This window comes from Sylvia atricapilla, chromosome 19 (assembly GCF_009819655.1).
Source record: "Sylvia atricapilla isolate bSylAtr1 chromosome 19, bSylAtr1.pri, whole genome shotgun sequence".
NCBI classification, from domain to species: Eukaryota; Metazoa; Chordata; class Aves; order Passeriformes; family Sylviidae; genus Sylvia; species Sylvia atricapilla.
In genome coordinates, this window is record NC_089158.1 from 2,987,264 (window position 1) to 3,013,506 (window position 26,243).

At 56.3% G+C, this 26,243-nt stretch overlaps 1 protein-coding gene across 1 annotated transcript in view; it reads right to left on the reverse strand.

Moving 5' to 3' along the window:
• Positions 1–26,243, reverse strand: part of LOC136369913 (collagen alpha-1(II) chain-like) — a 79,427-nt gene that overhangs the window by 13,134 nt on the left and 40,050 nt on the right. Inside the window, exons 7-33 of the mRNA XM_066333063.1 lie at positions 22,845–23,088; positions 22,452–22,774; positions 18,620–18,664; positions 17,554–17,673; positions 12,760–12,798; positions 12,578–12,631; positions 11,797–11,850; positions 10,688–10,795; positions 9,951–10,004; positions 9,306–9,359; positions 9,134–9,178; positions 8,455–8,508; positions 7,853–7,897; positions 7,493–7,546; positions 7,016–7,060; positions 6,778–6,831; positions 5,883–5,927; positions 5,334–5,387; positions 4,641–4,685; positions 3,999–4,052; positions 3,575–3,682; positions 2,428–2,481; positions 2,179–2,232; positions 1,928–1,972; positions 1,350–1,403; positions 1,050–1,094; positions 422–475 (exon numbers count right to left, since the gene is read on the reverse strand). Of these exons, the coding sequence (XP_066189160.1) occupies positions 422–475; positions 1,050–1,094; positions 1,350–1,403; positions 1,928–1,972; positions 2,179–2,232; positions 2,428–2,481; positions 3,575–3,682; positions 3,999–4,052; positions 4,641–4,685; positions 5,334–5,387; positions 5,883–5,927; positions 6,778–6,831; positions 7,016–7,060; positions 7,493–7,546; positions 7,853–7,897; positions 8,455–8,508; positions 9,134–9,178; positions 9,306–9,359; positions 9,951–10,004; positions 10,688–10,795; positions 11,797–11,850; positions 12,578–12,631; positions 12,760–12,798; positions 17,554–17,673; positions 18,620–18,664; positions 22,452–22,774; positions 22,845–23,088 (2,004 nt within the window). The remainder of the gene's footprint in view (positions 1–421; positions 476–1,049; positions 1,095–1,349; positions 1,404–1,927; positions 1,973–2,178; positions 2,233–2,427; positions 2,482–3,574; positions 3,683–3,998; positions 4,053–4,640; positions 4,686–5,333; positions 5,388–5,882; positions 5,928–6,777; positions 6,832–7,015; positions 7,061–7,492; positions 7,547–7,852; positions 7,898–8,454; positions 8,509–9,133; positions 9,179–9,305; positions 9,360–9,950; positions 10,005–10,687; positions 10,796–11,796; positions 11,851–12,577; positions 12,632–12,759; positions 12,799–17,553; positions 17,674–18,619; positions 18,665–22,451; positions 22,775–22,844; positions 23,089–26,243) is intronic.

A 26,243-nucleotide genomic window follows, 5' to 3' on the forward strand; every position in this document is an offset into this window, starting at 1 on the left:
GCTCTGGCAGCCTCGGGGCCGTGCCCATTCCCTGGGGAGCCTGGGCAGTGCCAGCACCCTCCCCACTGAGCCTGTGCCACCCTCTGCCACTGGGATCTCCTCCCAGGACCCAGCTCCTGCTCAGCCATGGAGGGTTTCCATGACCTGCCATTCCCCGTGGACACGCTGCTAGGCTCAGAGAGGCTGCACAGTTCCTGGAGCAGGCTGATTCCTTGGGGGAATGATTCTGCTCTTCCCCAGCCTCAGCTATTTGCACTACTGACGCTTTTTAATGTCTTTTATCAACCAGGTAAGATCAGGTCCTACAGATGCCCCGATTCCCAAGGAAAGTCCCACATTCTCCACCAGCAGCACCAGCCCCACTGACATCCCACCCAGAAAAACACACAGTTCATGCAGAGGAACTTTTTTGTTTCCTTACTATGGATCCAGGAGCTCCGCTGTGCCCACGGCCCCCTGGCAAACCAGCAAATCCCTGCAGGAGAGGGAGCAGAGGAGTCATGGAGGGGAGACAGGAGAGGAGGATGGAGAGACTCAGCTCTGGGTTTGAACCCCACCCAAAGCACAAATGTCAAGGGTCCAGCTTGGTAAAGGCAGCACTGGGGATTTTCCTTAAAATCCAGCTCCTGGATTCCTCACGGAATCACTGCGGCTGTGTGTGGACAGACACAACACCCACTCGTGCCCCTAGACACTCAGGGTGATGCTGGCAGCACTCAGGTGTGTCTCTGACCCAGGTTTCATCCTCTCTTTTGAGGGAGGCACCAGATTTTTTTTTTAATTTTTTTTTTTAATTTCAGAGTGAAGATAAAATCTATGAAGTCCTGCAGAAGGGAAAACCTGCTGCCAGCCCTGCTCTTGCTGCTGGATCTGTTCAGGGGAAATCCCACTGTCCTGTTCCAAATCCTTCTCCCCTCAGTAGGACTCCCAGAGGAGCCCCTTCTGGCTGCTCTCGCTCCACCCCATCCCATGGACACACTTTGGAGGCACATTCCCAAAGGGATAAAGCTGAGCAGAGGGATGGAAGGCCAGAAATCAGCTCTACTCACCGGTGGTCCCCTCCTGCCTGGGCTGCCCACGATCCCTGGGTGGCCCTGCAGGATGAGGATGAGGATGAGGAGGCAGAACAGCCTCTCCCAGTCTCCATCATGGCAAAGTTCATGGTATCAAGGTCTTGTCCCACACAGCCATGGGATGGGAGGTTGGGAAGTGTCCCCATGGATGGTGTCAAGGTCCTGTCCCCCACAGCCGTGGGATGGGAGGTTGGGAAGTGTCCCCACGGGCTCAGCAGCCCCTGTCCACACATGCCAGCCCCTGTCCCCAGCCAAGTACAGATGTAGGATGGGAACCTGTGTACCAGGCTTTCCTTCTGCGCCCTCCGCTCCCGGCACGCCCCGTGAGCCCTGCAAGGAGAATTTTGTCTCAGCGTGGCCCCACCAAGGGCTCCTCCAGCCCCAGAGCCTCAGGGTGACAGTGTGGGACATCAGCAGTGGCACTGCCTGGCGTGTGCGGAGCTGCGGATCCCTCAGTGCACAGCTCATCCCAGGCAGTTCCTGCAGCTCCACCTTGGGATGGGAAATGACACCCACGTGGGAGGGGAGCCGTTCCCACCAGGAACATCTCAGCTGGGCTTTCCCTCCTCCAGCCCCAAGTATTTATTCCTGGCTCCTTCACCCACCACAGCTCTGAATAATGGAGCTTCCTTAGAAAGTTCCTTCCTGGAATTTTCTGTGCTCAGCATTTCAGAAGTTGTGGCATTTGGGCAGGGGTTTTGTCAAAATGCAACAGCCTGAGCTGCTCATCCCCAACTTTTCCTGTGCAAATTCCCAACCCTCTGCTCTGGCCCCACATCCCAGGATGCTGCTCCCGTGTCCCAGAGCTGACAGCTCCACATGGCAGCACGGGGATGGGAATATCCTCTACTCACGGGCAGTCCAGGGACTCCAACCAGCCCACGCTGCCCCACGCGGCCCTGGAAAACACCAGGAATCACAAACCCATCCATCTGCCAGCGGCAGAACTGCAGAGCTGGAGGAAAATCCTTGTGCCTGGAGGACGTGCTCGGCTCCAGCACATCCCAAGCCAAGCAAGGGATGTTTCATCCCAGTGCTGTTTCAATCCCCCAGAGCCAAAGATGCTCCAAGACCCAGCCCCGAATTGCAGCAGCCCGTCAGTTACCCTGGATCCCCGTGGTCCTGGGGCTCCCTTGGGGCCATCAGGTCCTTGGCATCCCTAAAATTGACACAAAGGAGAACACAGACATTGCAAATCTACAGGGGCAGGTCAGGGGGGTGCTGTGCACAGGGAGGGGCCAAGAGGCTGCAGACCCTCCCCAGGATGGTGTCCCTGGGTGCTGGGTGGGCACAGCCCCGTTCTGCACACAAGGAATGAGCAGCCCAGGGGAAAGCAGCAAATTCTGGTGCTGACCTTGGGTCCCTCGCTGCTGTTCAGCCCTGCAGGGCCAATCTGACCTTCTTCCCCCTGCCAGGAGAGAGGGGAGGGATCACCCAGGGCAAACACAGCCTCTGATCCCGGGGGAGTCACCAGCCTGCTGCTGGGGTAGGGAAAAACTCTGTGAGCGTGACCAGAGGTGGCATTAATAAATGTCACCAGTTGAGCTTTGCTGGGAATGGGGACTTCCCCCATGCCCCAGGGTTAAAAAACCCAGCAGAAAGAAAAACCTCAGTGGTTTGCTGTGGCCCAAATCAACACAGTTGGATATTTTTGTTTCCTGGTGGATGAATCAAAGGCAGTTCCAAGGACTGCTGTGCCAAGGCTCCTGCCTGCGCCAGCCCCTGTGGCAGCAGCACTGCCTGGGAGGGTGGACAAGGCAGGGAGATGATTCCTGCTGCATCCCCAGCTCCTGGAGAGGGGGGAGGAGTTGTTATTCATCCTGAAGAGCGAAAGAGCAGATCCAGGATGGTAATCCAAAAGCCTTGGGAGTGGGAGGGCATCCCCTGCAGACTGGAAAGGTGGGTGGGAAAATCATCCTCCTTTTCCTGACAAGCTGGGAATCACAGCAGCCAGCCTGGCCTCCGCTCCCAGCTCAAACACGGGTCTGGAGGCGGGTTCAGTCACCCAGACAGCTCTCTCAGAACACACACTGCAGGAAAAACCATTCCCAAAGCCCTTCAGGGCTGCCAGCGCAGCTCCAGGAGCAGAGAGCCTGGCAGGAGTCAGAGAGGGACACAAAATGAACAATCCACGAACCCTCTGCTCCCAAAAGCTGCACAGGAGCTGACCCGGAGCAGGGATTCAGCGGGATCCTGCAGAGCTGTCCGGGCTGAGGCAGCTGGGGAGGGCTGGGAATCCTCTGCCTGAGGCTGCTCTGGCATCAAGTGAAGCCAGCAGCGAATTTTGGGATGAAGAGGGGTGAAACAGGCAGAGCAAAGCTCGGTCTGGGTGCTGGGGGCACCTGCAGCCCCAAGGGCTCTGGGCCAAGCTCCCCGTGGAAGATGCTGTTCAAGGGATCCCTTAGGAGAGATCCCATAAATCAGCAGTGCCTGTCCCCCTCAGGGCTGTCCCCAGGCTGTGGCACAGGTCACACGTGTGTCCCCCCAGCAGTAGCACTCACGTCTGGTCCCTGTGGCCCCGCTGCCCCCCGGGGGCCAGGGAAGCCCTGCAAGCCCCCCTGGCCCCGGCTCCCTGCAGGGCCTTTTGCTCCTTGTGCTCCTCGTGGGCCCTGGGAGGGGTAAAACACAGAATGTCACAAAGCAGGGACAGCGATTCCCCTGGGGAGGCGTCACTGGCAGGGGTGAGCAGCCCAAACCCTCCTCCCCCGGTGGCCCTGGGGCACCAGGAATGGAGAAATGCATTTTTTAAACAGCCAAAGCGAGATGGAGCACTGAGGGATGGATCAGGTGGGTGGGAGCAGCACAAAAGGAGCCGCCTGGCTGTCACAGTCCCCAAAACCCTGCAGAGGTCCTCGGCAGCCACAGCCACCCACCCACAGCTGGGTAAAGCACATCTGAACAGAGGGAGCGGCTGGGAATCGGTACCTTGCCTCCTTTGGCTCCCAAATCTCCCTTGGCTCCATCTGGACCTTGGCAGCCCTGCAAGAGCAGCAGCAGGGGGGGTTACACTGAGGAACCCCTGGTGCAAGCTGTGATCTGATTCTGGCACCAAATAAAGGGAATTTTGCCCTGTTCCACTCAGGGCTTTCCTCTGCATGGACCTTTCTGAGCTGGGAGCAGGGACCTGCTGGATCTGCTCCTCGTGGTGGGGAGGCTCCAGGGCTTTTGGGTTCAATCCCCCCCAAACCAACCCCAGCACCCAATGCCAGTGCCAGTGCCAGTGCCAGCTGGTGGTGGCACCTCTGGCACCACCAAAACAATGACAAGTGTCCTATCCTCACTGCTGTGTTCCTTAACTCAGGCCGAAGCATTCACACTTCCCTGAGCCTCCCAAAGGCCACTTAGGGAATCCCTTAGGATCCCTTAGGACACTCCCAGGTCTGAAAGCTCCTCTTACAACAGCAAAAGGAGCCCAAACTGAGCTCTGCCCTCCCAAACAGCTCCGGCTGCCACCTATTCAAACAGCAAGTCCAATCACAGGTAAAGAACACAGAGCTGCAGCTCTGGGCTGCTGTGCCATGGCTCTCCTGCTTCCCAAGCAGGGATCCCATGGATGCCATCACTCACCCGCTCTCCTTGGGGGCCTCTGGGGCCTGGCAGGCCAAGAAAACCCTTCAGAGAGAGAGAGAGAATGCAAGTTAAAAAAGTAAAACACAAATGGAAGTATTGCTTGTGCTCCTGGAGGTGACAACACTCCCACAGCACAGGGATGGGATGGGATATGGGAGGCACCAGTTTGGCTCTGCAGAGTTGCTGCTGTGATGCCCCAGTGGGATTTGTTCCCCAAAAAGGCACCAGAAGATGCACAAACCCTCCCAAGGCTGCCCCTAAGATGAGGATGGGGTTCTTGTTTGACTCCAAAATGCACCCTCCACATCCCTCATCCCATTCCAGGCCCTGTGGGTTGGGGTCCCAGGACCTGGGACAGGCAGGAGGAAGGTCAGGCTGTGCCAAGCCTTTGGAAAGGGCAGCTGAGCACCCAACCCCTTTGGGAAAAGGTGTCCCAGGGAAGGGATCGGCTGGGCTGGGCCATCTCTGCTGATAAATCCATAGGGAAAGAAGAAAAATCGAGGTGCCTGAAAGCAGGAGGGTCAGAGGAGCTTTGGGGACGATGAGTGTGGCCACAGGGACGTGGCTGGCATCCCCATCAGCCCTGTGGGAAGCTGGGGAAAGCAGAGCATTCCCTGCAGGATTTTGTGGGGCTGTGAGGGGGAGGATGAGAGCTCCCCACATGGAACCACCCCCTTCCCATGCACTTACCCCAGGGCCCTCCTGTCCCAGCTGTCCCCTCACCCCAGGGGCACCGTCTGTACCCTGCAAGAGGAATCCTGGGATCACAGACTGTCCTGGGCTGGAGGGACCCACAGGATCATCCAGTGCCACTCCTGTCCCTGCCCAGACCCCAAATGCCACCCTGGGAATTTTTTCCAAAGGCTCCTGGAGCTCTGGCAGCCTCGGGGCCGTGCCCATTCCCTGGGGAGCCTGGGCAGTGCCAGCACCCTCTGGGGGAAGGACCTTTCCCTGCTCTGCAGCCTGAGCCTGCCCTGGCCCAGCTCCAGCCCTTCCCTGGCTCCTGCCCCTGTCCCAGAGTGAAGACAGCTCTCACCAGAGCACCCATCCCCTCCTTGTCCCCTCCCCAGAGTGACCAGGGACCTCCAGGTGGCCTTGGGGAGGTCATCTGGAAGTGCTGTCTCCTCTCCCCTCCAAAAACAGGAACAGGGATCCCCCAACCCCATGTCTCAGGTCCCTGGAGGGAAATCCCTCCGACCTGGGCTTCATCCCCACCACAGTCCAGAGAAACGCCCTTACTGTGTCTCCTTTGGGACCAGGGGATCCCTCCAGCCCCGCTGGACCCTGGGAAAAGCAAAGGCAGAGATGGATGTTGGGAAGAGGAGGGATGTGGCTCTCCCTGTCCTGCTCTGTGGGGGAGAGCCCAGCCCACGGGAACCTGCCCAGGAGCTGCCTCACACCTCAGGGACAACAATGTCCCCACCAGCTCACCCAGGGGACACTGCCCTTCCCACCCACCCCCTCCGGGGGGGGCACAAGGACCCCAAGGTCAAGGATTTTGCATCCATTTCCAAAGCACATGGGGGACTGTTGGAACCCTGGGCACTGAGAATTCCCGACTTTCTGTGCTGACAGGCACTGACCCCCAGGAAAACACTGCATTGACTGAGGCCTTGGGAAAGGCTCCCAAAATTGAGTGACAGCACTGGGATTGTGGGTGTGGGGTTTGAATAGAAGTGTGTGATAGCACAGGGTGGAAAACCTGGAGTTTAAGGGTTTAGAATACAGTAATATAGATATAGAGCAAGATGGAGCTTTTAGGGCAGAGGCCAGTCCTTCTTTTTCACCTTCTTCATGGCTCTGGGTGGTGTTTTGTAATTGGGAAGAAAAATCTGCATTTCGGGCCACGGGTGGATGGTTATTGGGTTGAAAGTAAAAATAATTCAGGTGTCATTTCATAATGGGACATTTTGTGCTTAAAAGGCCTTAGAAAGAGTTGGAGACAGAGCCACTTTTCACTTTGCCAGCCAGAACTCACAGCTAGTGAGACTGTAACAGAGATAAGAATTAATAAACATCTGAGCCCCAACACAAAACACCTAATTCCGGCTCCAACAGAAGAAAGGAAGATAAAGAAGCCACAGGGGACAAATCCCAGCAGCTCCTGGAAGAGAACCGGGGATGTCCCTCTCACCTGGGAGCCGCGGGGGCCGGGGGGACCACGCCTGCCCTGCAAGCCCTGGGGTCCCTGCAGAGGGGACACGCAGAGGGGGCTGCCGTGAGCACCGCATCCTGCAGGACAGACCCTCTCCCGGCAATTCCCGGCTCACTGCGGGGTGCAGCGAGGATCCCCCCTGCCCCAGCCCCTGTGGGGTGGGTGTGGATCCCGGCTGGAGCTGGGGGAGCCCCGGGCACGGCCGGGCATCACCTACCTTGGGCCCGGGGGCTCCGGACATCCCGGGAGGGCCCGAGTCACCCTGCGGAGAGAGCGGGGCACGGCGGGCTGAGCGCCGCCACAGGGGATGGGGAGCACCCACCTGAGAGCACCCACCCACCTGAGAACACCCACCTGGGAGCGGGGAGCACCCACCTGAGAGCACCCACCTGAGAACACCCACCGGGGAGCACCCACCCACCTGAGAGCACCCACCTGAGAACACCCACCTGGGAGCATCCACCGGGGAGCACGGAGCACCCACCCACCTGAGAACACCCACCTGGGAGCACTCACCTGGGAGCACCCACCCCCCTGAGAACACCAACCCACCTGGGAGCACCCACCTGAGAACACCCACCTGGGAGCACCCACCTGGGAGCACCCACCCACCTGGGAGCACCCACCCACCTGAGAACACCCACCCACCTGGGAGTACCCACCCACCGGGGAGCATCCACCTGGGAGCACCCACCTGAGAGCCATTGACGCCCCGGCAGCCCACGGCCCCCGCCCGGCCGGCCTCTCCCTGCAAGGCCAGAGGCTGCTCAGCCCCGCGGGGCAGCAGCGATCCCTGAGCATCCCCGGGCTGCGGGAGTGCTGGAGAGCCTTACTGCTGAGCTTAGACACCACGGGTCCTATTGCCATCCTCCCCCACCCCGCTACCGGGCTGATTGATTACTGATTGCTTACTGATTGATTACTGATTGGTTACTGATTGGTTACTGATTTGAACCCAGTGCAGCGCTTTGAGGTGTAAATTACAAGAAGGGATGAGCTGGGAAGGGCAAGGTGCTGCCTGAATTTCCATCTGTATCAAACCCCTGGGACTCACCATGGGACCAGAAGGGCCCGGAGGACCCACGGAGCCACCTTCTCCCTGCAGCAGGAGAGAGAAAAATGCCACTTTTTGGCTTTGATTCTCTCCTTTATTCCAAATGCCCCTTTTCCTTCACATCATTTTTCACCTTTCTTCACATCAGCTGCTTGACATTTGCTGACCAATCCCAGCTCCTTTTCATGCTGGAGAGTGAATCCAGTCACCACCAAACCACTTCAATTTTCCTTTCAAACCCTTTCCCAACCCTTTCCTGGCCAGGATGTCTCCCAGTTGTGTGGGAGCCCTGAGCTCTCCGTGTGCTGAGAGCAGCTTGGGAGAACCAGGTGCTGCCAGCCTGGGATTCATCTCAGCTGGAGGCGGCCACCTAAAATAAATCCCACCGTGCTCTGGAAAAGCTCATTTCTCTTCATGGCTTTTAATTTCGCTTCATTTCTCCTCATTTCTCTCCGTTCCCAGCCAGAACAGGGATGGGAAATTCTGGAGACAAGGCCCCGGTGTGCCTGGATGCAAATCCCTGCTCAGACCCCTCTTCCCAGTGGGAATGTCCTGCAGCCCTTTGGGGAGGGCAGTGGAGCAGGGAAGGGAAATGCACTCACCTCTGGCCCTGCAGGGCCCTGGAAGCCCATGACACCCTTCAGCCCCGCCATCCCCTGGGGGAGAAACCGGGAATGAGGTGTCAGCACCCTGGGGTGACACTGCCTTTGTCCCCTCCCTCACAGGAGGGGCAGGGACAGCACAGAGAGCATCAGGGCTTGTGGACAGAGCCATGGCTGGCCTGACATCCATCTCCAGTGAGGGTGATCTGTAAGTCTCTATATGAAGCTGAGAATGAGAAGTTCCTTTAACACAACAATCTACTCTGAGGGTGAAAAACAAACGGGCTGTAATAACCAGGGCTCTGTCCCATCAGAATCAGTAAAGAAAATACCTAAACAATCCAAGAGTACAGAGATTTGAAGGACAAGTCAATGCCTTTTACTAACCAATAGAATAATTGAACCTATTAATTAAACCTTAAAGCTGTTTACCAATTGAAGTTGTCCACGGGGTTTGTAAAACCTGTCTAAAAGACAGCATGGGGCCATAATAAAGAGCTTCCTGAAGGTTTTAGATTTTACTGTGTCACTCTATGTGTTGTGGCCACGCAAACAACGACAAGGGCTTTGCCAAAGCCTGGGCTGGAGCTTGGGGACACACAGACAGGGACAGGGGTCAGGCCAGTGAAGGGGATGGAAGGAAGGGTGTGAGACACCTCCAGCCCCCCAGGAAACTCACCTGGAGCCCAGCAGCACCTGGCAGCCCATTCTCTCCCTTCTGCCCCTGGAAAAGCCAAGAGCAGCCTGAGGATGGAGGAGAGCAGCACCGGGGGCTGGGGGGCTGTGGCAGGGAGGGACAGACCCCTGCCCACCCTGGCAGGGCTGTGAGGGGCAGGGACAGCCACCCTCACCTTCACTCCCTTCTCTCCTTTGTCCCCAGCTGGTCCAGGGGCTCCCAAGAAACCCTGAAATGGAACAAGGATGAAATGGGAACGAGGATGAGCCCCAGCTGGGCCACCAGGAGTTCAGATGTGGCCACTGAGCCTCAAGGGACACAGTCAGGGGGGACAGCAGGATGGGGACCCTCGAGGTTGTGCTGGATGGGGCAAAGCCTGGCTGCTGGTCCCCAGCATGGTGTCACCTCCCTGCAGCTCCCACAGCAGTGACACAGGCTCTGCACAGAGTGTGGCCCAGGACAGGGATCTGATAGCCCACATGAGACTGCTGCTTCAGAAAGAAGATATTTGACCTCAGCCCCACCAGGATGAGCAGACCTTGGAGGAGCCCAAAAATCTCCTGGGCAGCTCTAAAGATTTTGGCCTTAAGAAGACTCAGTGATGGGAAAATTTAAAAATTAAAGGGTGACAAACCAGCAGCATTCATTTTTCAAATGGACATTTTCCATCCTGGCTGACAAAGCCTGGGGAGGAGCTGCAGGAGCTGGTACCAGTGAAACCAGCGATGAAAGGTGTTGGTGTCTGGCCCCAGGAGCATGGGCTGGGGCTGGGGCTGGCACCTCATCGTGCCCATGGCTGTGCAAACCAGAGCCAACTCACCTCTTCTCCCTTGTCCCCAGCCAGCCCTTGGTCACCCTGGAAGCCCTGGAGGCCCTGGGAAGAGGGAGGAAGGAGCAGAGCAGGCACTGAGGGGCTACCCAGCACCTCCCACCCATGTCCACCCCACTCCCCAGCAGCTGCTGAGAGCCCCAAACTTTCCAGCACCATCCATTCCCTGTCCTCCAAACCCCCCTGAGAAAACTCCCAAGCCCAGGGGTGTTGCCTGTATTCCCCAGGGATTGCTGCCGGGAGTCTGGAAAAGGGCAGGGATCAGATTCCTGGATTGAACACTCTCCAGGCATTCTGGAATTACTCTCATTTCCTGATCATCCTCCAAATTTTGAGTCCTCAAGGGCTTGGAACACCCTGGTCTAGTGGAAGGTGTCCCTGCCCATGGCACGAGGTGGAATGAGATGATTTTTAAGGTCCCTTCCAAGCCAAGCCATTCCATGATTTGCAGTTATTTTCTACGAGGAGGTTCAGGTGCAGCAGCCCAGCCCTTGGCTCAGACCCAGCACAGCCAGCTCTGCCTGTCCCAGCCCCTCACTGCACACACCCCACAACCCTTTTACTCCTGGGAAACCTAAACCTCGAGGCACTAATGCAGAGCGGCCTGTTTGGGGGCTGAGGAGGAATGTTCTAAAGGAGGTAAGAGAAGGAAGGGCAGCTTCAGGAGCTCCCTGTCTCCTGCCCGGGGTTTGGAGCTCCAGCTTCCCCCTGATCTGCCCAGGGCTCACCTGCTCCCCTGGCAGCCCCCAGGGCCCAGGTTTGCCATCCAAGCCAGGGAAACCATCGGAGCCGGGGTATCCCACCCGTCCTGGCAAGCCCTGGAGGCCAGGCTCCCCCTGGGGAGAAAAATCCGGGCACAGAAGATTAAAAAATCCACATTATGAAAGCAGTAAATGAAACTCCGAGCTCTGCCTGCCTCTGGAGCTGGGGCTGGGGAAAAGGTCTGTGTATCCAGGGGCTGCAGATGTTGGGCACATGGATCTGTCCGGGTTCTCCACCAAAATCCTGGGATAGCTGGAGCCAGGGGTTGGTTGTACAGCAGGAAACAACACAGAGGGCAGGGAAGAAGCAATGCAGGGAGAGAAGATCGAGTGAAAGCTCCTTCACCAGCTCCTGGCTCACGCTTTTCCTTATCCTTTCCGACGTGCAGGAGTCAGAGGAGATCCACCTCAGGATCCAGCACCAGCTCAAGCTTCCCCTTTCGCCCTGAGCTCAGCACAATCCTGAGTGCAGGCAGGAGAAAGGCGTGGAGCAAAGCTGCAGCCGTGCTGTGAGGGTGGAACACTCACAGCTCTCCTTTCCTTGTCCCCACAGGGACCTGAGCCCCACGGGGGCTGAGCTGGGCAGTCCCAGGGGGGTGGGAGCCCATGAGGGATCCCCAGGGAGGGGCACAGGCAGAGCTCACCCATCCCATCCAGAGCTGGGCGTTTCTAGAGGGTGACAAAAGGACTTTGGGACACTTTGGGACTTGGACAGAAGCTGTTTTGGGACACCTGTCTGGGACACCATCACCTGGAGGCATGCAGCACCCAAAGGGGCTGTGCTGAGCTGTGACTGAGCCATCCCTGGGGCTGCAGGTACAGCACAGGAGGAGCAGCAGGGGAGTGACTTTGTGCAGAGCCAGCCCTGCCTGGCACAGCACGCCTGGGAGGGGACCAGGGCATCCATCCCATCACCTCCAAACCAGGCACACCATTCCCAAACTGTCCCCAACCCTACCAGGACCCTCCCTCACCCAGCCAAGGGCTGATCCAAGAGAGGCAGGGTTCCTGAGGGTCCCAGGGCAGCGCTGAGGGTGAATTGAACCTTTCCAAAGTGTCCCCACAGCCTCACTCACCGTGTACCCCCTCCGGCCTTTCTCCCCCGGCACTCCCGGTGCTCCGCAGGGTCCCTGTGCACAGACAGGGATTGAGTCACCCCCGGTGTCCCCCCATCCTGCCCCGAGCCCTGTGCAGGCTGGGAGGACAAGCAGCAATGCCCAGAGCTGACCTTAGGAAGGGCAGAGGGGGAGAATTCCCATCCCTGGCACCCCCACCCTGCCCACCGTGCCAGGGTCTGTGCCCAGGGCAGGTCGGGAGTTCAGGAGCAGATCCATTTTCCCACTGCTTTGCTTCCTGATGGGATGCCAGGACAGGGAGTTTTGCCTTCCTTTCCTTTGCCATATGGCCAGACAGGGGGGAAGCATCACCCAGCAATGCCAGGGTGGTGGGCGTGGGGCTGAGACCCCCCAGGACAGGCTGGCCTCACACAAATCCTGCCCCAGCCCTTCCCTGCCTTGTTTTTGTGCCTCTGGGAGGGATCCACATGGTTCCTTCCCCAAAAACAAGGGCTGGAACCTGATGGCCCAGGAAATGCAGGCACCCTGCTCAGCTGGCAGGGATGGAGGAGCTGTGGCTGCCAGGAAAACCCTGCGAGTTGGATATCAAACATCCCGGGTTTCAGTGGGAAGCAGACAAGAAATCCATTAGGCTGCTTTGAAACCCAATCCCAAAGCCCCTAATTACAGCACAGCAGCAGCCACAGCCCCAGTGCTCGGGGACATCCACCCTGAAAGTGTCCCCAGGGCAGCCAGGGTGGCAGCAAGGCCACCAAAGGGACAGCAGGGCTTTTGTACTTACAGGTGCTCCTGTTTTCCCAGGATGTCCTGGGGGCCCGGGAGCTCCGGGTTTTCTCTGGATTAAAAAAAAATAAAATTGGTAAACTCCAAAAATTGCTAAAACCCATCAAGTGCTTGGAGCAAGGAGAACTCAGCTGCCAGCAAGGAAAAATCCAAACACAAAGTGACCAAAGCAGCACTCACCGGCCAGCCTGCGTGCAGGAGTTGGTAAAATGATGATTGCTGAAAGGAAAATGAGAGAGGGGAAAACAAAATGTTGAAAAAAAAAATAATCCCAAATTCCTTTTTGCTGGCTTTAAGGACTTTCTCCTTGTCTTGGGAAGGTGCAGCAACGAACCACTTCTTTAATTCATTTATTTCATTCTCTGTGCGTGCAAGGCACAGGAGGAAGGACAATCTGAGGACAACGTGGAGGAAATAAGGAACCACTTCAGTAGAAAATGAGGCAGAGAGGCCACTTCTCCTGGGCTTTGGTGAAATTCAGCTCCTCCACAGATGCCCTGCAGCCCTGGGACACCAGAAATGTTTGGAATATGGAAAGGTCAGAAACACAGTGGTGGTGAGCACAGGGACCATCAGATTTTAAGCTAAAATCAGCTGGTTTGACCCTGCAGGTTACTCCAGGAAGGGAATTCCTCCAGCCTCTGGAAAAACCAGAGGAGCAGATGCCCAGTAGGTTTCCCTCTTGCTGCTCCCATCTTGGGTGCATTTCCAATTTTTCTGAAGACCAGATGACCGCAGAGAGGGGAAAAACCCACCTGAAAGCACCAGGGTGGATTAATCCCATCCCACCCACAGCCAATCCCATCATATTCCCAAACCAGTATAAAGGCCCTAAAACCACCTGGTGCAGCCTCCTCTCTGCACACTTCCAAACCAGGATCTCCCAAATTTTTAGAAGTGTCCAGGATATAAAATGTCCATCTCCAGCTACCAGCAGCACAGGGAGGCAAAATGCACCTTTCCTCCTCCTCCTCCTCCTCCTCCTCCTCCTCCTCCTCCTCCTCCTCCTTCCCATGGTGACCCCAGACCTATGCTCCAGGCAGCTCCTGCAAATCCTGGCTCAGATCAGTGGCTAAGAAATCCCTTTCCTTGTCCATCATGCCATTCCCAGCCAGCTGAAGGGGCAGGATTCCTCTGTGCTCCCCAGTTTCAATCTCCACAGCACCAGGAAACCCCTGCTGTCCTCTGCCCCAAGGATCTGTCCCCCAAACCAGTGGGGAGGAGAGGGAAAAAGCCAAGGAACTCAAGAAGGGAAATGAACACAGAGCTTTCAGCAGATGGAAACATTGCTGGCCATCAGCAGCTCTGTGGGAGGCAGATGATGGATGGCATCCCTGCTCCTTTCAAGCTGATCCCAAATTGATGTCCGTGGGTGAATGTGTGCAGCCTCTGCCAGGACCGTGCTCCTCCTGTCCAGCCACTTCTCATTTCCCTCAAAACCCGCTCCCAAAACCTCTCTGGAGGAGGCTGGAGCACAGCCAAGGCTTTTGCCTTGTCTCAGGAATCGGTGAACTCCGATTCACTCAGGACAGGATATTATTTCATCCAACCTTTTAAAAAGAGGGAAGACAAAATCCCACGTGAGACACGGGCTCGGATTTCGGAGCACCAGCTGCCAAGGAGGGTTTGAGCACTTAATTGGCTCTGCAATCCAGCAGGAAACAGTGGGAGCTTTGCTGCCGCTGCAGCACGAGGGGAGGGGATGGAGGATGGGGAGCAGTAGCCGTGGGCATCTGTGCTCCTGGAGGACTCCAGCCGGGGAGCAGAGCACAGGAACCTCAGCAGCCCTGGGGGGAGCAGGTGAGGCCCAGCAGAGCAGTGACTGTCACCCTCTGCAGTCACCCCATGGCCATCCCTTGTCACCCTCTGCGGTCACCCCATGGCCACCCTGTGCCACCATCCGCAGTCACCCCATGGCCACCCTGTGCCACCATCCGCAGTCATCCCATGGTCATCCTATGTCACCTTCTGCAGTCACCCCACGGCCACCTTGTGCCACCCTCTGCAGTCACCCCATGGCCATCCCCAGCCTGTGCCACCCCCGCTGTGGCAGATGCCAACCCTGCAGTAGCAGCACATCCATCTCTTTTCCTGATGGATCCAGTTTTTCTCCCCCTCTGATGTTCCCAGCACCATTCCCCAGCCTGACCTCCCGCCTTTACAGGCACTGGGCTGGATTATAGGCGAGGGCTCTGGTGCTGCAGATTAATCACTGTGGGAGCTCCAGTTCTCCTTCCCAGGATTCTGGGACTTCCCCACTCTGGAGCCAATTCCAGACCAAGCCAGCAGCAGTTCCTGCCCCTCCAGCCACACGGAGACAACTTGGCAAACCAACATCTGTCATCTGTCATCTAACCCATGAGGAGCACAAACACAGGACAGGGCTTGGGCTGGAATCACAGCGGCCTTGAGCTACTTTTCCTTAACTCCCATCGACAACAAAGGGGTTTTTTTCCACGGGAAAGGAGCGGCAGAGGCTGCTGAGCACCACCACAGCCACAGCTGCTCGGGGACAGTCACACAGCCCTTGTTTTCCCAGCCCATCCTCCTGCAGTGTCCCTGAGCCTGAGGGACACTTCCCTGCCCTGCATTCCCAAAAGCTGAGCCAACAACAAACAGGATCCCCCAAATTCCCCAAATGGTGCTCTATGGGAGCAGCACCGCCCCAAAGCCCGGAGCCGTGGGGCTGCAGGCGCAGAGCCCCAGAGCAGCCAGCTCCAGCCCGGCCTTATCTCAGCAGAGATTAGTACATCCCAGCCCGGGCCTTGGCGTGTTCCTGCTGCCCGGCGGCACCAGCGGGGTCACGGGGCCACAGCCACAATGGCCCCGTGTGGCCTCGGGGTGGCCACGGCCTCCTCTGCAGACACTGAGCTCGGCACGGGGCCAGCACAGAGCCTGGGGACAGCCCAGAGCCCAGGGGACAGGGGAAAGCACCAGAGCACAGGGGACAAGGGACAGCACTGAGAGCCCAGGGGACAGCACAGAGCTCAGGGGACAGCACTGAGGGTCCAGGGGACAGCACTGAGTGTCCAGGGGACAGCACCAGAGCCCAGGGGACAAGGGACAGCACTGAAGGTCCAGGGGACAGCACTGAGGGTCCAGGGGACAGCACAGAGCCCAGGGGACAGGGGACAGCACTCAGGGCTGTGGCACAAGGGACAGCACCAGAGGTCAGGGGACAAGGGACATCACCAGAGCCCACAGCCAGGATCCAGCATCTCTCCTGCTCTGGCTTCCCAAGCACAGACAGGACGTGGTCCCTGCAGCATTCCAGAGTGGGGACCCCAAGGAATTCCCAGTCTACAGAAACATCCGTAGGAGTGAGTGTTTGTGCCTGCAGGAGAGCCAGGCCTGAGGTCTCTTGGCAAACACAGGGCAAATAAAGGGAATTCTGCCCGCAGAGCAGAGGGTGGGAGCAGCTCTGAGCAGTGCTGAAGCGTGGCCTGAGAGCAGGGACGGGTCAGGGAGGGTCTGCCCTGGTGGAAGGAGATCCCTGGCGTGGAGACATCCAGCTGCCTCCCCGCTATCCCTGTTTATTCCTGCACACACTGTGCCTGTGATGGACCCCGGGAGCTCTGAGAGCTGCACAGCCCCTGCCCTGGAGCAGCAGGAGGACGGCAGAACAAGGAGGTTCTCCAGGTCAGCCAAGACTTCCGCGGGTCATCAACTCTCCTGAGCTTCCCAGCAGGGACCTGATCTCTGCTTTGACCCAACCCAAAACCACAAAGGGCTGGCCCAAGGGCTCCCAGCAGGTCAATCCAAGCTCGGAGCCAGACCAGCAGAGAACCATCCTCCCCATCCAGCACCATCCCCACCCCGTGTGCGCTGTGCTGGCAGAGCAGAGATCCTCCCGCTGCATCCTCCCCAGAATCCCAGGCATTGGCCCCGGAGCAGAGGATGCAGTGAGGGCTCTCCACCAATGAATGAGCTACGGGGAGCTCAAATATCCTGCCCAGGGTCATTGGAGCTCTTGGAGAGCTGGAGACTGGAGCCTGAGCTCTCACCAGCCCAGTGCTGTGCCCCTGAAGCCACTGATGCCATCGAGCCACACTGCAGGGCCCAGGGGGACAACAGAGCCCTGCAAAGCCCAGAGCATCCCCAGCCCCAGGAAAAGGGCCTGGGGCACTCAGGAACCCAGTGCCTTCAGCCACTGCCCTGCCCAGGCCAGGCTCCAGGAGCTTAAAACAAAGCTTAATCACAGCAGTGGCTGTGTGTCAGGAGTTGGGAATCCTTGATGAGCCTGCCTGGGCTGTGCAGTGAGTTTTGCAGCCATTCCATGGAGTTTTGCATCCAGTTGTGCAGTGCCTGAGGCTCTCCTGACTCCACACAGCCCCCGTCTCGCTCCAGTGGATCAGGGGAGAAAACACCTCAGCAAGAGCTGGCTGGGCACAAACCCTGTGAGGCAAAGGCTGGGGCACAGCAGGAGCTGGGACAGGGTGGAGAACAGGAGTGGGGCTTTGTAATCAATACCACAGAGCAGGAGAAGGGCTGCTCGTGCCCGGCTTGGATCCTCCCTGGGCCCTGTCCTGCAGAACCATCCCAGGGAGGTGATGGATGGACAACGGGGGGCCAAGATGTCCTGGTCAGTCACAGGGGACAGAGGGACAGGGCACATGGTGATTCCATTCCACCCCAGAGCCACCCCCAGGGAGCTGCACCTCCCTCCTTGGCATCTCCCCTCTGCCCTCACCTCCCACCCAACCATGAGGAATCTCAGCCATGGCTCATCCCATCCCCCCCATCCCATGAATCCCATCTCATCCCACGGATCCCACCCCATGGATCTCACCCCATGAATCCCATCCCATCCCACGGATCCCACCCCATGGATCTCACCCCATGAATCCCATCCCATCCCATGGATCCCACCCCATGGATCCCATACCATGGGTCCCATCCCAGCAGGGCAGAGGGATGCAGGGAGCTGCAGGGGAGGTGTGAGGGCAGCCCTTGTCCCCCGTGGCTGTAACTCACCGTGAAGGACTGCCAGTCCTCCCTGGAGTTCCTCCAGAGGACGATGGTGGGGACCCCGGGGATGCCAGCAGGGCCAGGGTCCCCGGGGGGCCCCGTGCGCCCCATGGCCCCAGGGTGCCCCTGCAGAGACAAGGGCAGCTCCGTAAAACCAGTGGGGACTGAGGACTCAGCACAGGCTGGACACGGCTCTGAGTCCCAGCAGTGCCAGGGTCTGGGCAGCGGGGACAGGCTGGGCTGCAGGGCTGCAGGACAAATGTCCCTGCCAGGGGATTTCATGGATATGAAACGGGGCAGACCAGTGTCCCTCCTCCAGGTGACCGGAGCTGAAGCTGCTCCACCTCCCATTGAGAGCTCAGAGGGAAGAGAGCAGCTTGTCCAGGCAGCTCAGTCACAGGATCATAAACCACCCTGAGCTGGAAGGACCCCCAGGATCATCCAGTGACACCCGTGTCCCTGCCCAGAGCCCCACCAATCCCACCCTGGGCATCCCTGGCAGCGCTGGCCAAAGGCTCCTGGAGCTCTGGCAGCCTCGGGGCCGTGCCCATTCCCTGGGGAGCCTGGGCAGTGCCAGCACCCTCTGGGGGAAGAACCTTTCCCTGCTCTGCAGCCTGAGCCTGCCCTGGCCCAGCTCCAGCCCTTCCCTGGCTCCTGTCCCTGGCCCAGAGCAGAGATGGAGCTGCCCCTCGGGAGGAGCTGCAGCCCCCGGGGAGCTCTGCCCTCACTCTGCTCCAGCTGAACCATCCCCGTGCCCTCAGCTGCTCCTCATGGGCATCCAGACCCTTCCCCAGCCCCGTGTCCCTCCTCTGGACACTTTTATAACCTAATATCCTTTTTATATTGCGGTGCCCAAAACTACCCCAGAACTCAAGGTGAAATCCTGAGCTTGGGCTTAAAGTACCAACAAAACCCAGTTCCTTCCTCTTCCAAACCCACAGACAGGGGCACCACTTCAGGAGTTCCCACTGCCCTCTGGATGAAAAACCCCCAAACCAACCCAAACCATGGCTGGTGTTTGCCCCAGACCCTACACCCCACACTGGACATGCCCCTCTCTCTGGGTACTCACTTTGTCTCCTTTGGGCCCCACCAGTCCCCGTCTGCCAGGACAGCCCTGAAAGGCAAAGGAGCAGAGCTGTGACCCCAAAGGGGAGCCCCCACAGTGACTCAGTGACCAGGGCCACAGCCCCAGGGAAGCAGGGACTGAAATGGCTGATTCAGAGCAAACCAGCAGCTTCAAGTCCCCAAGAAATACCCCAAAAACCAGTGTGAGGTGGATCAGCCCCCTGGTTTGGCTGCTCCTGCCCTGGCAGCTGAACTGTGCCATCCTGAATAACCACAGAAACACCCCAGAGCAGGCAGGGGAGCAGGAGAACATCTCCTGACACCTGGGGAGGACAGGCAGTGTGTTAGGGGAAAAAAAATATCCTAAAACTGAATCATACCCACACTCCAATAGGTGTTTGGACAAGGACAAAAATATCTGCTGCTTTTAACTGGTGGGAGATGTGAGCTGGGTAAAAATGCACATTTTGGCCAAGGGCTGACCCCACTTCAGGGTTTAGCAAGGCTCTGTGTGAGCAGAAAGAGCCAGGTGGGAGCTCCTGGCCTTTTGGGATGACAACAATTCCCTGTAAGGTGTTCCCTGACAGCCTCTGCCTGTGTCTGCTGCGCTCTGACACCTTCAGCTCCAGACACCAGCTGAGTTCTGGAGGTCACCAGAGCTGAGCCCACAGAGCTCCATGGCTCAGTTGTCTCCCCAGAGCCCCCTGCCCTCACTCCTTGGGACAACAAGGAAAGCTGCCAGGCTGGGGACACATTTATGGCTCTGGCCATGGCTGGCACGTGCCACCACTGAGCTTCAGCCCCACACAGAACCCCAGCCTGGGCTGGGCTGGAAGGGACCTCAAATCTCATCCCATTTACTGCCAGGGCAGGGACTTTCCTCTACTAACACCCAATACAAAAATGTCTACCATCATAAAACATAGAAAAAATAAATATACATCAATATAGTCCAAATTGTAAAAATAATTTCCAGCCACAGAGTTTAAAAAAAAAAAAGTTTTCAGCATCTTTCTTACTACCACAACTCAATTCAGCAATACCACTAAAACAATTAGATCAACTAAAGTATTAGCTAAATAAACAATTCAGTACTACCTCTCTTACAATTATGTTAGCAAATGTTCAAAATAATAAACATTCAACCTTACAAAAGAAAACCACAATTCATTTTCTCTTGTTAGCAGATAGACATAAGTGTAAAATTTTTAAAAAGATGTGTTATATAAATTTATCTAATAATTCAAAATCCACCCATAAAAACATACAACAAATTAAAAAAGGCTTCTCCAAGCCCAGCCTAACCTGGCCTTGGGCACTGCCAGGGATCCAGGGGCAGCCACAGCTGCTCTGAGCACCCTGTGCCAGGGCCTGCCCACCCTCAGAGAAAAGATTTTCTCCTAACATCCTGTTGGTACTCTGGAGGGTGAAAATTTCAGGACTTTTGTGCTAAAAGGCACTGACTCTCAAGCAAGTACTACGTTTGACTTGAGGCCATGGCACAGGCTTCCAAAACTGAGTGATGGCACTGGGGCTGTGGGTGTGGAGTTTGAATAGTATTATGTGATATCACAGGGTGAAAAAACTTAGGATTTAAGGGTTTAGAGTATAGTAATATATGTGGGACAAGATGGAGGATTTAGGACGTTGTCTAAGTCCTTCTTCACCTTCTTCATGGGTTTGGGTGGTTTTTCCTCACTGGGTGAAAAAGGCCCACATTGCAGACCTTGGGTGGTCATTATTGGGTCAAAAGTATAAATAATACAGGTGTCATCTCGTTATTGGGTAATTAGAATTTAAAAGTCCTTGGAAAGATTTAGAGGCACCTCCATTTTCTACCTTGTTAGAGCTCACGATTCTTGAGACTGTGCTATAGATAAGAATTAATAAGCATTGAGTCCAGTTGGGTAATTATCACTTAAAATTCTTCGGAAAGAGTTGGAGACACCTCCATTTTCTCCCTTGTCAGTTAGAGCTCACCACTCGCAAGGCTGTGCTACAGATACGAATAAATAAACACCAAACATGGACTGCAACTGCCGTGCGTTAATCCTGGCTCTAACAGGAAGACAAAAAGGTCAGAAAACCTCACAATATCCCATCTACACCTGCTCTTTCCCCATGGAAACCATTCCCCTTGTCCTGTCACTCCATGCCCTTTCCCATCTTTCCTGTCAGCTGCCCAACTCCTAAAGCTGGGATGGAGCTCCGGTCCCGGTGTTTCCATCCAGGACACTCAGGACTAAGGACAAAAATGCCATTTCCAGGATTTCTGCAGGACAGGAAAGCATTTTCCCCCTGGCTGGGTCCCTCCTGCCGGCTGACAGCAGGGCTGTCACACGTCGTGACGTTTCCTCTGCTCCTGGGATTTTTTTCAGCCTCCAGCATCTGTTCCTTTTGCCATTTTCATCTATTTTTTGCAGGCAAGAGCTGCAGCAGCAAGGAGGTGGCTTGAGGGGGAAGTTAGCAGTCCTAAATTTAAACCAAGGCTGGCTCAGGGATGATGGATTCAGTGCCAGGTCCCTCAAACACAGCCATGGAAATGGCCCTGCAGGATCCCCCCGAGCCCCAGGGCAGAGCCCACAGCTTCCACAGGGGTGGAGGGAAAAGGGAAGAGAAGGTGCCCAGAGCACTTCAGTGGGGAAATAAAGTTAAATTTTCTAAGGAAATTGTTAAGAAAATGGAACCAAGTGAGGGGAATCATTTTGGCAGAATAAACAAACAGAGACAAATATTTAAAAACATTTTCCAGCTACTCCTCAGTGAAGACAAGACTCCTCTACAGCTTTTTCTGTTTCAAGTTTACCTTTTTTTTTACAATTTTCCTTTTTTATCCTCAATGAAGATGCAACTCCTCTAAAGTTTTCTCGAGTCTAAGTTTCACTTTCTTCTTTTCTAAATTTCCCTTTTTTCATCCTCTACAACAACTAAATGACTTGAAAAACAGTCAGAACTTATTACAAGATAAATTCAGGGCTCTGCTTTGAACAAGGCATCAATCTGAGGGTGAAAAAGCCAAAACCAGTGATGCCAGTTGGGTCCATGGATGGGCCCAGGGGTTTGTGTGGGGGCTGAAGGAGATGGCTTCGTCCCCTCTGATCCCCTCAGCCTAATTCTGGGTTGGACCAGCATGAAATAAAAACCCGAAGAGTGATTAAAGGGTTTGAGACCATCTCTAGAGCAAGGAGGACAAGGGAATCATCTTCTCTCCAGTTTTCAGTGAACTTTCTCCAAGAATATCAAAAATCTTTTGACAAGGTCAATGCAGGGCCCCACTGTGCCTGCACAGGGAGGATTCCCCATCCTGGAAAAGCTTCCCCATCCTTCAGAAGGCTTCCCACCCTGGAGAAGTTTCCCCATCTTGTGGAAGTTTCCCCACCCTGGAGAAGTTTCCCCGATCTGTGGAAGGTTTCCTACCCTGGGGAAGGTTTCCCACCCTGGAGAAGGCTTCTCATCCTGGAGAATGTTTCCCCACTCAGAAGAAGTTTCCCTGTCCTGGAGAAGTTTCCTCATCCTGGAGAAGTTTCCCCACCCTGAAGAAGGTTTCCCACCCTGGAGAAGTTTCCCCATTCAGAAGAAGTTTCCCCATCCTGGAGAAGGTTTCCCCATCCCGGAGAAGTTTCCCCACTCTGGAGAAATTTCCCTGTCCTGGAGAAGGTTTCCCCACCCTGGAGAAGTTTCCCCGTCTTGTGGAAGTTTCCGCACCCTGGAGAAGGCCTCTCATCCTGGAGAAGTTTCCCCACTCTGGAGAAGTTTCCCCATTCAGAAGAAGTTTGCCCACCCTGGAGAAGGTTTCCCTGTGCTGTTTCCCCCCCCAGGAGCCTTTTCCCACTCACCGGCAGCCCCGGCGGTCCCGGCAGCCCCGGTGGTCCCGGCTTCACACAGCCCTGCTGTCCACGTGCCACCCACAATCCAGCTCCAGGAGGAGGCTCTGGAATCCCCAGCCGTGCCCCTGCCCTCAGGGGCCCTTTGGGGACGTGTCCTTTGGGAGCAGCCCCGCGGTGGGGCCATGGGGACACCTTGGCCAGGGGCTCCAGGAGCGGTTTGCCGGGCGGGAGTCGCCGCGCGTCCCCCGGCAGCTTCTCGGTGGTGACATTCTCCTCTTGAGGGTCAGAGCCACGCTCCTTCTTGGCTCCTCGGGGGGGCTTGATGGAGGCTCCTGGGGGGATGAAGCGCTGTCAGATGCCCAGAAATTGTGATGGACAAGAGAAGGAAAGTTGTGGACTCACCTGAGCTTCTCCTGAGCGCTGGCCTGCCGGGACCAGTGATTTTATTGTAGGTGGAGTTCAGCAGCTCAAAGCCTTCATCCTCAATGGAAAGGCTGCCCTCCTCCTCCTCCTCAGCTGATGGCATCTCGGGAGCAGAGAGGGAGGCCAGGGCACTCCCATCAGGCTGGAGGTGGAGGGTCCCCTGGGTGTCCTCCCATGGCCAAGGTGGCCCCGGGGCCAAATCTGAACTGGTGAGGCTGGAGTCCTGAAAAAGGAGAAGGGAAAAAATGAAGTTTGAAGGATTCACTTATTTTCCCCCCATTCCTGCTCAGTGGACCACCCAGAGAGGTTTGGAGTCACCAGCCCTGGAAGTGTCCCAGGACGTGGCACTCGGTGCTCTGGTCTGGGTGACAAGGTGGGGATTGGGCACAGGCTGGACTCCGTGACCTTGGAGGACATTTCTAACCTTAATGATTCTATGATTCCTCATTTCCCACATGCAGGAAATGGGCCGCTGGGGGAAGGAGACAGGGCACAGCTCGTGAGTGCCTGGCAGGAGCCCCCAAAATCTGGAACAGTTCATCCAGAATGAGCAGGACACTGCATCCACCTCCAAACCAAACCTCACCTTCCCCAAGGGACACGGGCTGCTCTGGGCACTCTCCACCCTGCCAGGGAACAATTCCTGCCCAATCTCCCACCCAGCCCTGCCCTCTGGCAGTGGGAACCATTCCCTGTGTCCTGTCCCCCCAGCCCTTTTCCCCAGTCCCTCTCCAGCTCTCCTGGAGCCCCTCTGGGCCCTGCCAGGGGCTCTAAGGCCTCTCCAGAGCTCACAGCCTAATGACAGAAATCCAATCTTGAGAGCAATCACTAAAAGAGCTCCAGCAGATGTGTAAAGTGACACCAGGGATCGATCTGTCCCATCAGCCTCTGGATTCTGCTGTCCCTGCACGTTCCAAGGCTCCTGGTGTTCTCCTGGGGGGATGGAGCCAGCAGGTCAGAGGGAGCTCAGAGCCCCACCACACAACTTCCCACTGGAGCAGCTGCAAACCTCTGGGGACTGCGAGGGGGAGACAGGCACCAGGCCAGGAGGAGCCTCCTGCATGCTTCCAGAAATTTAATTTAAGGCAGTGGCTTGCAAAGGGCTCTGTCTGTCCTCAGCTGTCACCTTGAATGGTCCCTGCAGGTCTCAAGGGCTCCTTATGCGCTACAACCTCCAGCAGAGCCCAGGCACTGCCCTGGGATGGGGGAAACATCCACACTGAACACACAAACACTGACTGTGGGAAAAGGAACTGGACTTCAGAGAGCCCTGCATGGCAAAATCCCAGCAGCACCAGTGAAAGCACCTCAGACTGGGCCTGCCCACGGGGCCAGGGCTGGGCTGCTGGGCGCGTGTGGAGGTCCTGGAGCAGCTCTCCTGGAGCAGCTGCAGCAACTCCAGCAGCCCCACACGACCATCAGCCCTGCCTGGAGCCTGCTCCGGGCTGTCCCTGGGCTCCATGGGACATGGACAGCACATGGCACCCGGAGCTGGTGGCACAGCCCTGCCTGGAGCCTGCTCCGGGCTGTCCCTGGGCTCCATGGGACATGGACAGCACATGGCACCCGGAGCTGATGGCACAGCCCTGCCTGGTGGCTCCTGGTGGAGGAGCTGCTGAGGAACCGCTGAGAGAAGTCACTAGAGGGAGATGCAGCCCCACGCTTGCCTTGCGGAGCCGGGCAGGAGAACCTGGAGAGTCCTTCCCATCCCTGACCCCACATTCCCTGGGCTGATCCATCACCTGCCTCCCACTCTGCGCTGCTCCATTGCCTTGGGAGCACCAAGGAGGAAGGAGCAGCAGGAGCAGGAGGCAGGAAAAGCAGCAGTTCCCCTGCCAGAAGGGCTGATGGTGCAGGGGAGAACCCAAGGGGCTCAGCCCCACTGGGGGGACCACGGGAGGCAGAGGAGCTCCAAAGGCAGCAGCAGCTGCTGAAGCCTTGGCTCTGCTGCCATCCCTTTGGAGATTTCCAAGCTCTTCCCCTCCCCATGGAGGAGAAACATAAAATTTTAATTTTAATTTTCAAATTTTAGGTTTGAAGAGATTCTTTCACAAACACCTGAAGCAGTTTGCTCTCAGTTATGAACACTTATTTTGGGGGTGTCTTGTCTCTTGTTGTTACATATAATTTTTTGTGATTTGTTATAATGATAAGAATTTAAATTTAAATTGACTGTGATTTCGAGGAGTCAGCAGCACACAGCACAGGGAGAAATTGCTGGAATAGGGGTTGAAGCCTCTTTATGGTTGGACTCGATGATCCTAAGGATCTTTTCCATCTTAAATGATTTTATTGCAGTAAAAGCAGCCCCATTTCATCCAGGTAAGCCCCTGCACAGCCACACATCGCCCAGGCAGGGATGGGTTGGGGTTACCTAATTAAGGTAATTAATAAAGTTACTCTGAATTAAATCAGTCTTCCCAAATCCATCGGAATCTATGGATTCAGTTGCACGGGGGGAAAACCCTTCAGAGGTTCCTTCAAGCGATGTAACAGCCCAATTTCAAACCCAATTAGGAGCCACCCTGTGATTGCTGTAATGAACTTGGTTTGTGGTCTCTGTTTGAGCAGGACAGCTGCGAGCTGGGGGTGGGCAGGAAAGAGCTCTAACAGAGAGACCCTAAACACCTTTTTTAGAATCCTTTTTGAACTGATAAAGCTTTCTTTAAAGATCGTTTATTTGACAAAGTCTTTTCAGGCAAGAAACGGAATTGAGAGGGGTAGAAAAAGCATCCTGATTAAAACTCAACTCCATCATCTAAACCAGCCTAAAATGGGTTCAGCTGGTAACTGTGAGTACCCACATTCCCTGCAGGGTCACCTTCCTGAGAGGAGCCAAAGGGGAACTGAAGGCATCTGGAATTTCTCCTCAGCCCAGTGTAGCACTGGGCTCTATCCAAAATCCCCCGAACAACCCAAAATCTTGTGCTTTGTGCTGCTGCAGCTCTTCACCTCCCCAGCACTCAGCTCCTGTGGCATGTCCAGAAGATATTTCTGGATAGCCTGAACCCCAAGAGGGACACAGAGCCCCGGATGAGCCAGGCAGGCACCCACCACAACCTGGGACTCAGGGAGGACATTGGTTCATGATGGTCCTGCTCTCACCTGGAGCTGCCTCCTAATCCACACCCTCACTACTAATTAACTAATTACAGGCACAGGAACACCCAACAGAGCCCTCAAAGAGAGCCTTTGGGCACTGGGTCAGATCTGAGCTCAGGCCCTGGGGGCTGGGGAAGGGGCAGAGGGGGCAGGAGCAGCTCCAGGCTGCCCCTGGGGAGGAATCCACCAGTCCCACAAAGGACAAGGACAGACAAGTTCAAGGCACAAGGAACCACAGCAGGGGGAGAACCCGGCTGGCTGCTGTCACCTCCCTGC